The sequence below is a fragment of the Planococcus citri genome, chromosome 1 (genome assembly GCF_950023065.1).
Source record: "Planococcus citri chromosome 1, ihPlaCitr1.1, whole genome shotgun sequence".
Lineage (NCBI taxonomy): Eukaryota > Metazoa > Arthropoda > Insecta > Hemiptera > Pseudococcidae > Planococcus > Planococcus citri.
In genome coordinates, this window is record NC_088677.1 from 69262361 (window position 1) to 69275544 (window position 13184).

The following is a 13184-nucleotide window of genomic DNA, read 5'->3' on the forward strand; positions in this document are numbered from 1 at the left end:
GGGTTGGAGAGGGGGGGGGGTGAATTTCGTATGTTTTCAAAAAGCAATCTTAACGAATCTTGCAGTATTTAAATAATCGCTCACTTGAACATTTAGAAATTAGGAGAAGAAATTACGCGATTACGAAATATTTTTCAAGATAAATTTTCAAATACGACAGGATTCATATTTTTTTAGGGGGGGATATGTGGGAAGGGAGCAGGCGCAGACTGGGTCACTTGGGGGGGCCCCTGGCGGATGCATCGAATAGGGTCCTCACAAAAGATTTTTATTAGTGTTTAATCTCAATTGGAGAGGGGGACACAGAGGTCCAAGCGAAACAAGGGCTAAAAAAAATGTCAACAATTCGTATTTTGAGAGGTAAAAAACGATGTTTTTTACGATGAGTTTATTTTTTTGACAACACAACTTTAGAATTTGAATGTACATATTTCATTGATTAAAAATTTTCGATTTTGAAATCCTAAAAGAAAAGCAAACTGGCTCGAGCGAAGCGAGGGCATAAGCTTGAAAAAATTTACGTTTGGAGAGAGTGAAAATAGTACATATGCATATTTTTTTGGTTTCAACATGGCTCAGGAGCCCCCTTGGTGTTTCGGGGCCCCTGGCAATTGCCCCCAAGAACGGAGGGAGACACAGTAAAGAAGGAAAAGATGTCATAATCTGAATGCAAAACGTGTCTTGGATGTAAACATTTAGCTACAGAATAGAGAAAAAGCAAAGCATAAATTTTACTTTCGGATAATCCGAAGAATATCGCAGGTAATTTTTTTCAATCTCGAAATACTCGTAATTCACCTCAAGGTAAGTTCACTATGATCAAAAATTACAAAAATGTCAAAAAATCGAGCATACTTTCAATCTGAAATTCATTTGTGAGGGGAGGGGGAAGGAAGAGGAGTTGGAAATATGGAAAAAATGGCAATTCATCGAAACATTTTCATTAAAGAAGTGCTTTATGGTCTTTGTTTGTAACCCAGCAAATCCATCGCGAAAACAATTTCTATTATTGCCTACCGTTTTCAAGGGATTCCCAAAATCGTCATATTTTTACATCCTTCCAACAAAAAACGGAAGGTAAAAAAAACGTTTTTGAAGATCGCGTAGGTAATGAGTTTAAATAGGCAATATTACGTCCCTCTGCATAATTTTTTTTTCAATTCTTCTTCAATGTGAAATAGTAATTTGAAATACAAATACCTAATTCTCGATGATAAAATAATTTTAATTTTGAACGAATCTTGAAGTCTTTCAAAAAAAGAAAAGGAATTGGATCTTCAATTCGTACAAATCAAATTACTCACTTTATGGAATTCAAAATATTAGACCAATCAGATGATTACACTTTTAATGGAACAAGAAAACGCCCCCCCCTTTTCTCCCTTTTTCATGGAGTTCCATTGTTCTAGAAAACAGAGTGTTTTAGAACGTAGAAATAAAAATCCATTTCATAACGTTTAACAATAAAGCAAATCTTGAAAACAAATTTTAGGCTACGAAAGAAAAATCTATAAAAACTTGAAAACAGAGAAAAAAGAAAAAAATTCATGATCGTTCAGATTTTTGCCTAGCAAATCTGTAAATTACCATTATCATCCAACAGATTACCCCACTATCAGGTAAAATACCGTAATTACCCAGTAAATGTACACATATTACCACAATTACCCAATAAATTACGTAATTATATGTAAATTTTCGTATTTGCCTGTAAATTACGGTAATTACCCTGTAAATTGCCACAATTGCTTTGAAAATTACCGTAATTGAATTAAAATACAGTAAATTATTCTGTGAGTTACTATAATTAAATTACACTTTAAATCAGAGTAATTACCCAGTAAATTACTGCAATCTTCGACCTGGGAGCTAATTTTCAAAATTACAGAAAATTTTCGGAGTTGAAATTCAGTGATTTTTAATCTTCTTTTTTTTCGGTCAGAAAATCAAAATAGTGTTGTAGACTTCTCGACGTTCTAGTTGAAGTATAAAAATAATTTAAGAAAGTTATTTCACTAATTTTTTTTTTTTTTTGAAGCAAAAAATGAGGGGAAAAATTCTATTGTTATTAATAAAAAATTCCAACTCCAAAATTCCCATATCCATATTTCTTCAAATACAAGGATTATACCACTCACTTCCCTTTTTCAGAATAAATACACACCTAGAACTTGAATTTCTCATCCACCATCCCTCCTCCCTCATTCGATCATTCCCTCAAAAAGCGAATTCGAACAAAAGATCTCTCTCGATCCGGCACCCCATTACACTCGAAACAGAAATCCGACCATCATATCGCAACAGCGACGGTATCCTCGTTTTTCTCCTTTCAAAGACATCATTTTTACTCCGTATCGTGACATTAATCGCAGCCGACATCGACACTTCGATACTCGACAAAAGACAATTTCCCAAAACACCTATTAGATGAGACACTATCGATCTTGAATTCTCTCGTGTTTTGATCCAATTCTACGCAGACTGAGACTGACCTGCTCGCCTGCTCGCATAATCTCTGCGAAAACACCGCTGAAAGCATCTTTCAATTTCGCAAAAACCCATTTGTGTATTTTTGGGGGCGCTCGCGATGGAATTTCGTGTACCAAATTAGGTCACGATGGTACCCTGCGTATACTTGTATTATATTGTGGTATAGTAAACGACGAAATAATCCCCCAAGTTTATAAAACGTTTGCAAACAACTGGCAACCCTGATTCCGCTATTGCTACATTTCAAATTACACTCTGGCAAATTCATTACTCATTTTTTCCATTAATTTAACAATAAAATTAATCCGCACGCTTAAGGGTATCGCGCGCATCGTAGTATCTGCTGCAAAATACTCTCGTAAAGTGGAATATAAAAGAGGTGGAATTTTCCTACGACGACGACGGCAACGACGATGATGGGACTGTAGTGACGAGAAACCGAGTAAACTGAAAATTAAAACGAATTCGACGAAAATACAAACCTATAATTTGAAAGTAGGTACATAATTGGAATAAAACGAATGTAGACTGTTCAGAGTGTAAGGAGGAGGGAAGAGGGAGGCAGCGAAGAATACTATCAAAGATGATGGAAAACGCCAAGTTTATAATCCCGTTCGTTCGAATATTTCGATATTTTAAAATACACCAGCTATTCGATTAAATAATTTCAAATTGAAAATAAAATAAAATTGATAATTTAATGACCACACGAGCCACCATCTCGAGAAAAAAAACTACTCTTCGATGCGAAATTCGTTAATAAATTCGTCATTTCGACTTCCTCTTTTACTACTCCTGCCTTCTTCTCACCTAACACGTCATTGGAGAACTGCACGCGATTTCGCCTGCCAACGATTACGAGAACGCCGGTCAGGCTGAGGTATGGGGGGGGGGGGGTACTTCTGGCTACGCTACACGATCGTTCGAATCGATAAGAGAAAAAATATGTTAATTAAATTGCATAACTTTACGCCTGCCTCAAATAAACGCAACAGGGAGAATCGTTTATGCAACACACTCGACATTACAAAAGCCATAACTATGGTCAGCACATTTCAAGTGCAGAACACGGTCGCAGCAAATCGACTTCCTTCATCGAGAAAATGTCAAAATAAGCGACACGCGATGCAATTATTAATTACCCTTCTCACGTAAGAGTTATTGGGCAAGAGTGAGCTTTAACGACGATGGATTTTTTTCTAGCTTTATTTTGGGTTTTCCAAAAATACGGGTCAATGTTATTGATAATGGTTTTTTACGACTTTTTTCGTTTTATTTTTAGAACTCCACAATATTTTACTGTGTGATTTTAACTTCGATATAACCAAAAATAAAAGCAGAAAAATATACATAAATTCAAAGGATATAGGTTTATAACGAATTTAGATCGAATTCTTCAAAATAACATTGAAAATGTACGATCACATTTTTTCGAAATTACGATTTATTTTATATTGTTCTTAAACGAACGTGAAAATAGGAGTAATAAGGGGGAGAGGGGACTTGGCCCATTACAAGATCGTTCAATGAGATAAGTTTGAAGTTTTCGTCAAGATAACAATCAAATTTCAACATGTTTTCAGCACCTATTCTATTTTATTGGGCTTAATTTGGACTTGAAATCAGAAATAACGATTTAAAACAGCTAATTTATCAACAAAAAAATCTGAATGCTCTATCAAAATATTTTCAGTCCTTAAATTGAAAACTTTACCTCTATTTCACCTTTTTTCACATAAATTTGTAACACCAAAAAGGAATTTTGTGGAAAAAACTTCCAGAACAATGGTTTTAACCACCAAAACCTAGTTAACGATCCATCGAAAATCATAATTCATTTCATTTTCAAAAAAATAAATTTTCCTCAACTTTCAAATACGACTTTGAAAATACATTTCAAAAATCATTTTTAATGCAGCTTTCGAGATTTTCATTCTAATTTTCGACCTTTTCAGCAAAGAAAATTTTTTGAAAATTTTTTTTATCAAAGTTCTGCAATTTTTAAAAAGTGGTTTCCAGATAACTAGCAACAAAAATTCTCCTTTCATCATTTTTTTTTCAAAGGTGTTTCTTCATGAAATGCACATACTAGAAAATTATGCAAAAAATTAATTTTTCATCACAAGAAATCGACAAAAATTCAATTTTACAATTGAGAGAACAAAAATTGCTGAACATCAAATTTTTCACAGCCAAATATTTTTTCGTTTCTGAGACTTTTTGATCAAAAGTTGAAAAGTTCAATTTAAATCAATTAAAAGTAACTGAGCTGAATTTGAGTTTTTTTTTTAGTTTTTCGATCGTAAAAAGTCTATTTTTGAGAAAAACTAATACTTATCGCAGGAAAAAAAATAAAAGGAAACAAATCCAAAAACCATAATATTGAAATATTTCGAGAAAAAAAATCAGAAATCCAATTTTGATGAACAAATTTCTATTGAAATCTAAATTTGAAAAACAAGTGCTTCAAATTCACGAGGCTGGCGAGAAGACCTCCCTCACCTTTCTTCTGCGCTAATGAAATAAAAATAATGTTTTCAAAATCGAAAAATTTCTCATGAGAAAAGGAAACAGTTTTATAATTTGATTTTGCAATCTTTTTTTTATGAAAAATTGAAATTATTAGCTTTTTAAAAAATTCATTCCTATGGTTTTCATCCAAAATTCTGGAGCCATGATCTTTGATAAGAATTTTTATCATTTCGAATATTAAATAAAAGCAGATCATTTTTCATGACGAAATTAATGATGTTTTACTAAAAACAATTGATTCATTTGTGCAACAGAAAATGGACATCATTTCATTATTAGATGAAAATCAAAAATAATTTTCAAAATGTATGGGGAATATTTCAATTTTCTCAATTATCTAATCAAAAATCACGATTTCGAAATTTTGTTCGAAATTTCGTCAATCGAACACAATTTATCCCAAACTAAATTTTTATTCTTTTCATTCATTCATCACTTTTTTTTTTTTTTTTTTTTTGTAGAAACGACTGTGGTGAATTATAAAAAAATATGATCATATTATTCCCCTCCCCCGTCTCTATCACAAAATATGTACACACTAAATTTTCTTCAACACTTTTGTGTGAATGTAATATTCAAGACAAAAAAAATCGAAATTTTTCATTCAAAATTACACATTTCTTCATTTTTGATTGTGCAGTATCTAATTGAAGAGGAAAGGAGAGTGGAACAAAAAGATAGATAGATATTTTTCAAAAATCCGAAGGTAGATAACGAAAGAGAGACAGTTTTTTTTTCAATTTCGACTCAAAAAATAGTGAAAAATTAAGAAATCAGAAAATAATGCTCTGCTCCGAATCGCAAAACTAAATGAAAACAAAAAATTGTAAATTTTTGGACACAGATATTTTAATATTTGAAAAAAAATTAGATTTTGTTTTACCTAATCAATGTTTATTCCTTTCTCGGTGACTTTCTAGTGCCAAATTGAAATGAGGCCAAAAAACCTATCAGAGCTTTGAAATCTCAGCAATTCTCTACAGTTTCGATTATCGAAAAAAAGATAATAATATGATTCATCATTTTTTTTTCTTTTTCAACAATTAAAAAAATATCACATAAGTATTTTGATCAATTCGAATTTCGATAGACAATTTTTTTCAATTTTATTTAATTTTCATCAAAAATCAAAATCATTTTCACGGAAAATTTCTGCGTAGGGAGCTCATAAAGTGAATAGTTTAATTCTATCATTTCTAACCTAAAATTGATCATTTTTTTCACCTTCATAAACCTTATTTTGTCATTTTCTACAGAGAAAGAAACAGAAAAATCGAACCTAACAAGCTACTGAGCCACCCATCCACCCAAAAATCTTCACCGCGATAAAAATATGCAAGGATCGCCGCAACACATACATCGCAAAATACATACACATGTACAAATTACACATAAAATATTACCCATCACCGCATAAAGAAAAGACAAAATAATGAAACGTACTCTAAATTCATTGGCTACGGGAATATCCTTATCGAAGTTAGTCTTATCGACGATTAGTTTACGTTGTATTTCGGCTAATTTATGTTGATCTTCGGCGTCTTTCACAGCCTCGTTGACTCGATTCAGTATCTCTTTGCTGCGTTCTAAAGCACGCTGAACGCATTTCTCTTCTTCCGGATTATTCTTCGTATGCTTGGCTAGGTTCTCAAATAATAACGGATATTTGGTTAGCCTGCGTTGAGCAAAAACAAAAAAAAACACAAACAAATCGCATTAATATTCGTGTCGTACATAAGCATTGAACACACAGATTCTCGCATTATTGGCAGCATATTCGAATAAATTTTTCCACGCAGAATGCAAAATAAACACATAAGCTAATACCTAACCCCCCAAAAAATTTGAAACATCCTGTACAAAATAAGTTCGATAATTTTGCAACAGCCGGAGAAAAATTTCAAAAAATAATGCATTTTTTTTCGCAGCCTTAATCTCTCCAGTGTGGCACTCTTGACAACTCACCTAAGCATTCCGGTCGGTATAATATCTTTTAATTGAAGCCGTCTGCAAATCGGATTACATTCGGCGTCGTTTAAAAATTTCTGCAGATTTGGATCTTTTCTTCTGCGTTCTTTCAACGCTTCCAAGGCGATCTGCTGCCTCGAACAAAAGGTAGCGGCAGCATCTTCGAATATTTCGCCTTCGGCGCCGTCGAACTGCAATCAAATATTAATCACGATTAAATATCGTCGAGGTAACATCAAATTATACAGAGCAGTAGGTAAATCAGAATAATTAAATTCTATAGCTGCAGAAAAAGGGGCGGTTCGGCATTTTTTTCGTTTTGCCCTCTTCCCTCCCACCCTAAAGAAGATTCATTGACATCTCAACATTTAAAATATGAACTTTTTTCCCAAATTTTTCGTCAATTTATGTAAACAATAAGAGCTAAAAATTATACTTTGAATTCCAAGTCAAACATTTTTATTTTTTTGAATTTAGTCTCCTCTTCGTTGAGAATTTCAAACTTAGATTTCCAAATTTTCCTACAACTAAACTTGAAAACGTTACAACACTTTGCAGCCATTGCACCCTTTTTCTGCCTTATTCATCGTGAAAACAACCATCCGTATCAGTTTGATTTTGATTTAAGGTAGCTTTCGATCATCTGATCTTCGCAAACTTACCATTTTTAATAAAATATCGCCGATATCGCCAACGATGGAATTTTCTTTTTTCTTCAGCTTCATATTATTATTAAATTGCGAATGTATTTCGAGCATTTCGTCTAAATTAGCGAATAGTAACTGTAGCTGTTCAGGAGGTATTATCTGCAGCTCTCTCATTGGCTGATAAAACAACTGATCTAGTATTTTCAACGCTCTAACGTGAGATCTTTCTGTATGAAATAATTCTGCAAGGGATAAGAGGAAAAAAAATTAATCGACAATTCGACATGTTACGTAATTTAAACTACGTAGGAGTGCATAGCTTGACGTCCCCTTCTCCCCTTCTCCTTCTAACCGCACACTGAACAATTCAAAGCATTCGAAATTGATTCAAAACTGTAACTGGAGGATGCAGAAATTTTTTACTTCCAAAATTCGTGATATTTTATAGTAAAAAAATTCACAAAATAGATTTTGAAATTTAATTGAAACCACAAACTGTTTTTTCATCAATTTTTTTTTCAATATCGTATTTTTGTTTCAAATTTCTCCAATATCCTCAATTATCAACCCAAGAGCTGAAATTTAAAGAAAACAAAATTCAAAATCCAAAAAAATTCCTCACCCTTCCCAAAAATTAACAAACGTAGAATTTTTTTTTGCAAAATCTCGCTGCTAATAATCGGTTATTGGGATTATAGTTGTTTCAATGCCAACGTACATATGTGATAAACAAAATAACACATATACGATGCCTATACAGGAGACTGCGATGTGCGGTCAAGCGTGAAAAAAAATTTCCTTTTCATAACGTGACGACGACGACGACGCTGCCTCTGCCGTGCCTTTACACTCACCCTGCGCTCTCCTCGCCACATCAATCAGAACACTCTTGGGCTAAGGCCAAAGCATAAAAAAATTTCCATTTGTCGCCACAACTCGACGACAGCAGCAGCAGTAGCAGCGGTAGCGGTAAGCAGCGGCTGTCATCGTCGTCGTCATCGTTTATAATATTATTTATTTGTAGATATAGAGGTAGGTAAGGTATGCACTAGAGGTAAATATGTGTAAAAGATACACTGTCTTGACGATTATGTAACTAACCATTAATAACTTCTTGTCTTTTTTTCTCGGACGACGTTAGATTTCTCAACACATCCGGCGGCACGCATTTAGTCCAATCTGGCGGATCGGGTTCGGCTTCTGTATCGCTATCCCATGCCGTTATCCTGCTGACTGGACACGAGATTAGACTACCGGTAGAGGAACTGCAGGTATTTGGAACTGTGACGCTGGTATTCTCGCAGCTTCCTTTGTTACTGCTGCCGACTACTTCTAACGAATTACTAGGACTATCTAAACTTCTGCAAGGTGCCAAAACATAATATTCGAGAGTTAGTACATAAAAAGTTACAAAAAATGATTATGAAAATCTCGTCGATGGAAGAAGACAACGTACTAACTGGATGCCAGCGCCAGATTGAGATTCGAGAATCAATATTGTGGTTTACCCTCCCCCTCCCCTCCATCTTGAAAGATTAAGGAGATTTCTTCAACTCCAGATGTGATGATATTATGCTGAAATGCTCAAAGGACATTCAAATCCAACAAAAATTAAAATGGTAATTTTCGCCATCGTTGATATTCTGATTAAAAAATTTTGACGTCGTAAAATTCCAAAAAATTCAAACTCTCGAAAAACGTGCGAAAAAACTTCTGAAAAAATGTCAGAAAGGTCAGTTTTGAAGCGACAGAGAGAATCGTCGTCATTTTGAGTAAGTAGTATATGTAATCCATTTTGATGAAATGCAAGAAAAATTCAAACTGAAATCACGAAAATTTACAAAAAAAATTCTCATCTTTCGAGTTGAAAAATTTCAATTTTGAAGCCAAAGTAAAAATCACTCCTATTTTCAAGCTGAGCGAAAAAATTTATCACAATTTGATAGGTCACAAGCGTACTAATGAAAGCAGGAGCGCTAGGGATAGCTTCAATAATTTCGAAAAATCTGTCTTCGAAGGAGGGGTGGGGCGAATAAAAAATTTTAAACCATAAAAAATGCAGGGTGTCTAACAAAACTCCCAGACAAAAAAAAACATGACTCTTTCATTACTTTTTCTGTTCATGACATATTTTTCACATTTTGACCGCATGAAAATACCCCCCCCCCCCCCAGAAAAAAGTTGAATAACTTGAAACTGCGAGGACTTTTTTAAAATTGTAAGTACATAGGTTAGGTATTTCAGTTTTTTCATTTTTCTGATTTTTTGAATAATTTTTTTTCATTTCATGGGCTTTTAAAAAAATTTTCAAGTGTATTTCGAGAAAAATTCATGACTTTTTCATGACTTTTATGACTGATAGACATCCTGAAATGGCGTAATATCAAATAATGGGATTTTTATGTACTAATTTGGAACCAGTTTGACCCTAAAATCAGAACTAGTGTCGATTTTAACACCTAAATTAAAATCATGATGTTTTTTAGAGGCTGAATCAGGACTTTCATTTTCTTCAATTTTGAAAATTCCAATTAAGCTTACGAGTAATTACATATCAAAGCAATATCCAATCGAGGTAGAAAGCTGATGCCTGAATTAGGCAGGTTTGAACAGCGCTTAAGTCTTCAACAGATTTCAGCGAATTCACAGTTTCGGAAAAATACCTTTAAAATGACCCAAATACTGCAATTTTAGCCACCCCAACGTGATCGTGCCCCAGCTTACCATCAATTTAGAAACAATTCTTGCCAAAATTATTTTTTTTTCTCTAATAAAATACAATCATAATTTTTTGGAGGAAAAAATGATACATGAAAATTTAGTTACATTATGCATTTCAAGTAAAAACGATTCCCTATTTCCTGATTTTCCTTCAAGTACAAAAAGAATTGTGCCAAGGAGTAGCCCTCGCCTTAAAAAATTCAAAAAATCCCAAGTTATCCAAAAATTTACCATCTCTGTGTTGAATTCTGCTGAAAAATCATTGTTCTAAAAAAAAACCACTCCTGCTCCCCCAAGCTTTTTTGATTTCCCTGTTTCAAGTCCTCCTCAAGTTTGCAATTATTTTTGAAAAAATGAAATAATAAGTCAACGAAAAATTTAATGGAAAATTTTCATGATTGCAGATCAAAATCCTTCTAAATAATGTCTTTTTTGATAAAAAATTCCACTCCTCTCAAAAAAATATTACCTAGTTTACTACTGCGAAGCCCCTCAACGTTGAAAAAAATCAAAAATTAAAGTTCCATACAAATTTTTAAAAAAAATTTCGTTTTAGAGGAATGATGGTTTTTGTAATTCTGACTTTAAATGGAAATTTTTTATAAAATTGTTACGGGGACTTCATTTTTTTTTAAATTTTGAGGTACTTCATATAATGGAACTAATATTGAAGGGGAAGGGGGCGAGGAAGATTTTTTCCTAAAAAAAAAGACTTTGTATTCAGCAGAGTTTTGAACAGAAATGAAAAAATATCAAAAAATGTTCACTAATTTTTATCTATGTACCTACATTATTTACATTTCATTTCTAAAAGTTTTTTTTTCAACTTGCTGAGAAGGGCTCAAAAAAGGGGATCAAAATAAATTTGGGGACCAGGGGAGGTTTTTTTATTGAAACGGGGAGTATTTAAAAGAATTCTGAATGCAGAGATGATGAATTTTTAGATAACTTGGATTTTCGGCGAGGCCAATATTGGTAAAAAGACCGCAAAAAATGAAAAATTTGCATTTTTTTAATTTGGGGGTTTCCTAGCACGGTCTAATTTTCACTTGAAGAGCAAAATTTCCGGGGAATTTCACACAAGAATAGATAAAAAGCACTATCATTTTACATATTTTTTTTAATCGACGACTATTTACGACTCGATCCGTTTTTCGAATCAATTTTTTACCAAATTTTATCATTGTCGAAATTTTTAATCCTTCACAACAATAATACAAACTAAACACCTTCGCATCCCCTCCCCTTCACCACGCCAACGCTGCAAGTAATCCTTCGTTTAATGCTCACTGCTCAAAACTCAAAAGCTACCCACTCATAAGTAGGTACTACACCACCCTCCATCTCAATTTTCACCAATTTACCAACCTTTTTCATGTACCTACTCGTTCGTACTTCTATTCATCTCAAAGTCAACGTCCTTTTCAAAACTCACTCTTTCTTATATACCCATAGAAAATCAAAACCAAAGTCGACAAACTTCTTTGAAGGAAAAATTTCAATACCATCATTCAACCGTACGTACCTTACGACTTACGTATTCAAATCACCATTCACCCTGCTCCTCCTTGCTCCTTCCTCGTGACACCGAGCAAACCAGCATTTATCCAACAATGGCGGTTATACTCGTACTACCACGTGTTCGCAAAACTTTCACAACTACATTTTACTTTCCTTTTTTTTTTCTCTTTCAATTTCTTCGTACACTAACGTAAGTGAAAGAAAAACGAAACATTCTCATTAACGAAACCACCACCAATCGCCCCTCCCTCTTCTCTCTCAACCCTCCTGTGACAAAACTCATTCAACAGGGGGATGTTGATATTAAACACAAAAGCTCTATAATACAGAATTATATAAATCCAGTGGTACCAGTCCTTTCCACCATTTTGCATTGTTACGTCACCAGTACTCTCGACGAATAAACGAGAAGAGCAGAGGGTGATGGGGGGAGGACATCGTCGAGCCTCAAAATCGTAAATGCTACGACTACGAGTTGCGGTTTGCGGTGGCTGTGTGGTGACAAAAGGCACCGAAGAGCTCATACAATAAATAATTTCGCGAACATTTGCTCTTTTTTGCGGCATTCTCGGGTTCGGAAATTGTGGAAAAGTCAAAATAGTTGGCCATTGTTACACTTTCACCACGTCGTCGTCGTAAGAGTAAGATTGTCGCACACATAACCATACAGAGTGATTCTTTTCTCAACATTTCGAATGTGGCAGCCTGCAGTGTTGCCCTTTTATCGTTTCACACGCGGCGTAAAATGTCTTCGGGTCACGAGAGTTTGCTCGATTTTTTCACAATATAAGGCAGTATACAACAATGTCCAAATTGAAAGAATACTCTTTTTCGCACCGAAGAAATTTAAATCAATTCGCACCAAACGCCTGGCTCAGTTCGGCGACTTTATCGTTCGGATATTCGGGTCACCACCTTCTACCCCTTTGTTTTCAAGTCCAGCAGTTTCCCTTTATGGCGGATTTCTTTCTCGTATAAACCTATCTGTTTGAAAAATCTTTCAGTCTCAGTGTTCCTCTTCGTCTTCTACTCATCGCACGTCGTCGTCGTCCTCGCACTCGTAATTTCGCAGCATCGAAAAAGAGATAAACGATTAACAGCAGGGAGGAGCGGTGGAGGAGATGGGAGGAAAGCCCCGCTTTTCTCATATCGATACAGCAAACTTTTCTCCGGTATAGTTTGGCTCGTGGGAAAACTCATCGCAGCGGGAATGCCTCTTTTTAACGAGCTGGAAAAAGCCGAACGCTATTTGCGGTCGCCTGCCGAGCCAGCCTCTCTCGCTATCCGCCGTGGAAATAATAACAA

The 13184-nt window shown here is 34.4% G+C and overlaps 1 protein-coding gene across 10 annotated transcripts in view; it reads right to left on the reverse strand.

Annotated features, from left to right (window-relative positions):
* The window catches only part of RhoGEF2 (Rho guanine nucleotide exchange factor 2), a 312288-nt gene that overhangs the window by 82906 nt on the left and 216198 nt on the right, over positions 1-13184 (reverse strand). For all 10 annotated transcript variants that reach the window (XM_065350872.1, XM_065351125.1, XM_065350958.1 and 7 more), the window contains 4 exons: positions 8739-8998; positions 7653-7879; positions 6988-7181; positions 6466-6697 (listed from right to left, as the gene is read on the reverse strand). In XM_065350872.1, coding sequence (XP_065206944.1) covers positions 6466-6697; positions 6988-7181; positions 7653-7879; positions 8739-8998 — 913 coding nt within the window. The remainder of the gene's footprint in view (positions 1-6465; positions 6698-6987; positions 7182-7652; positions 7880-8738; positions 8999-13184) is intronic.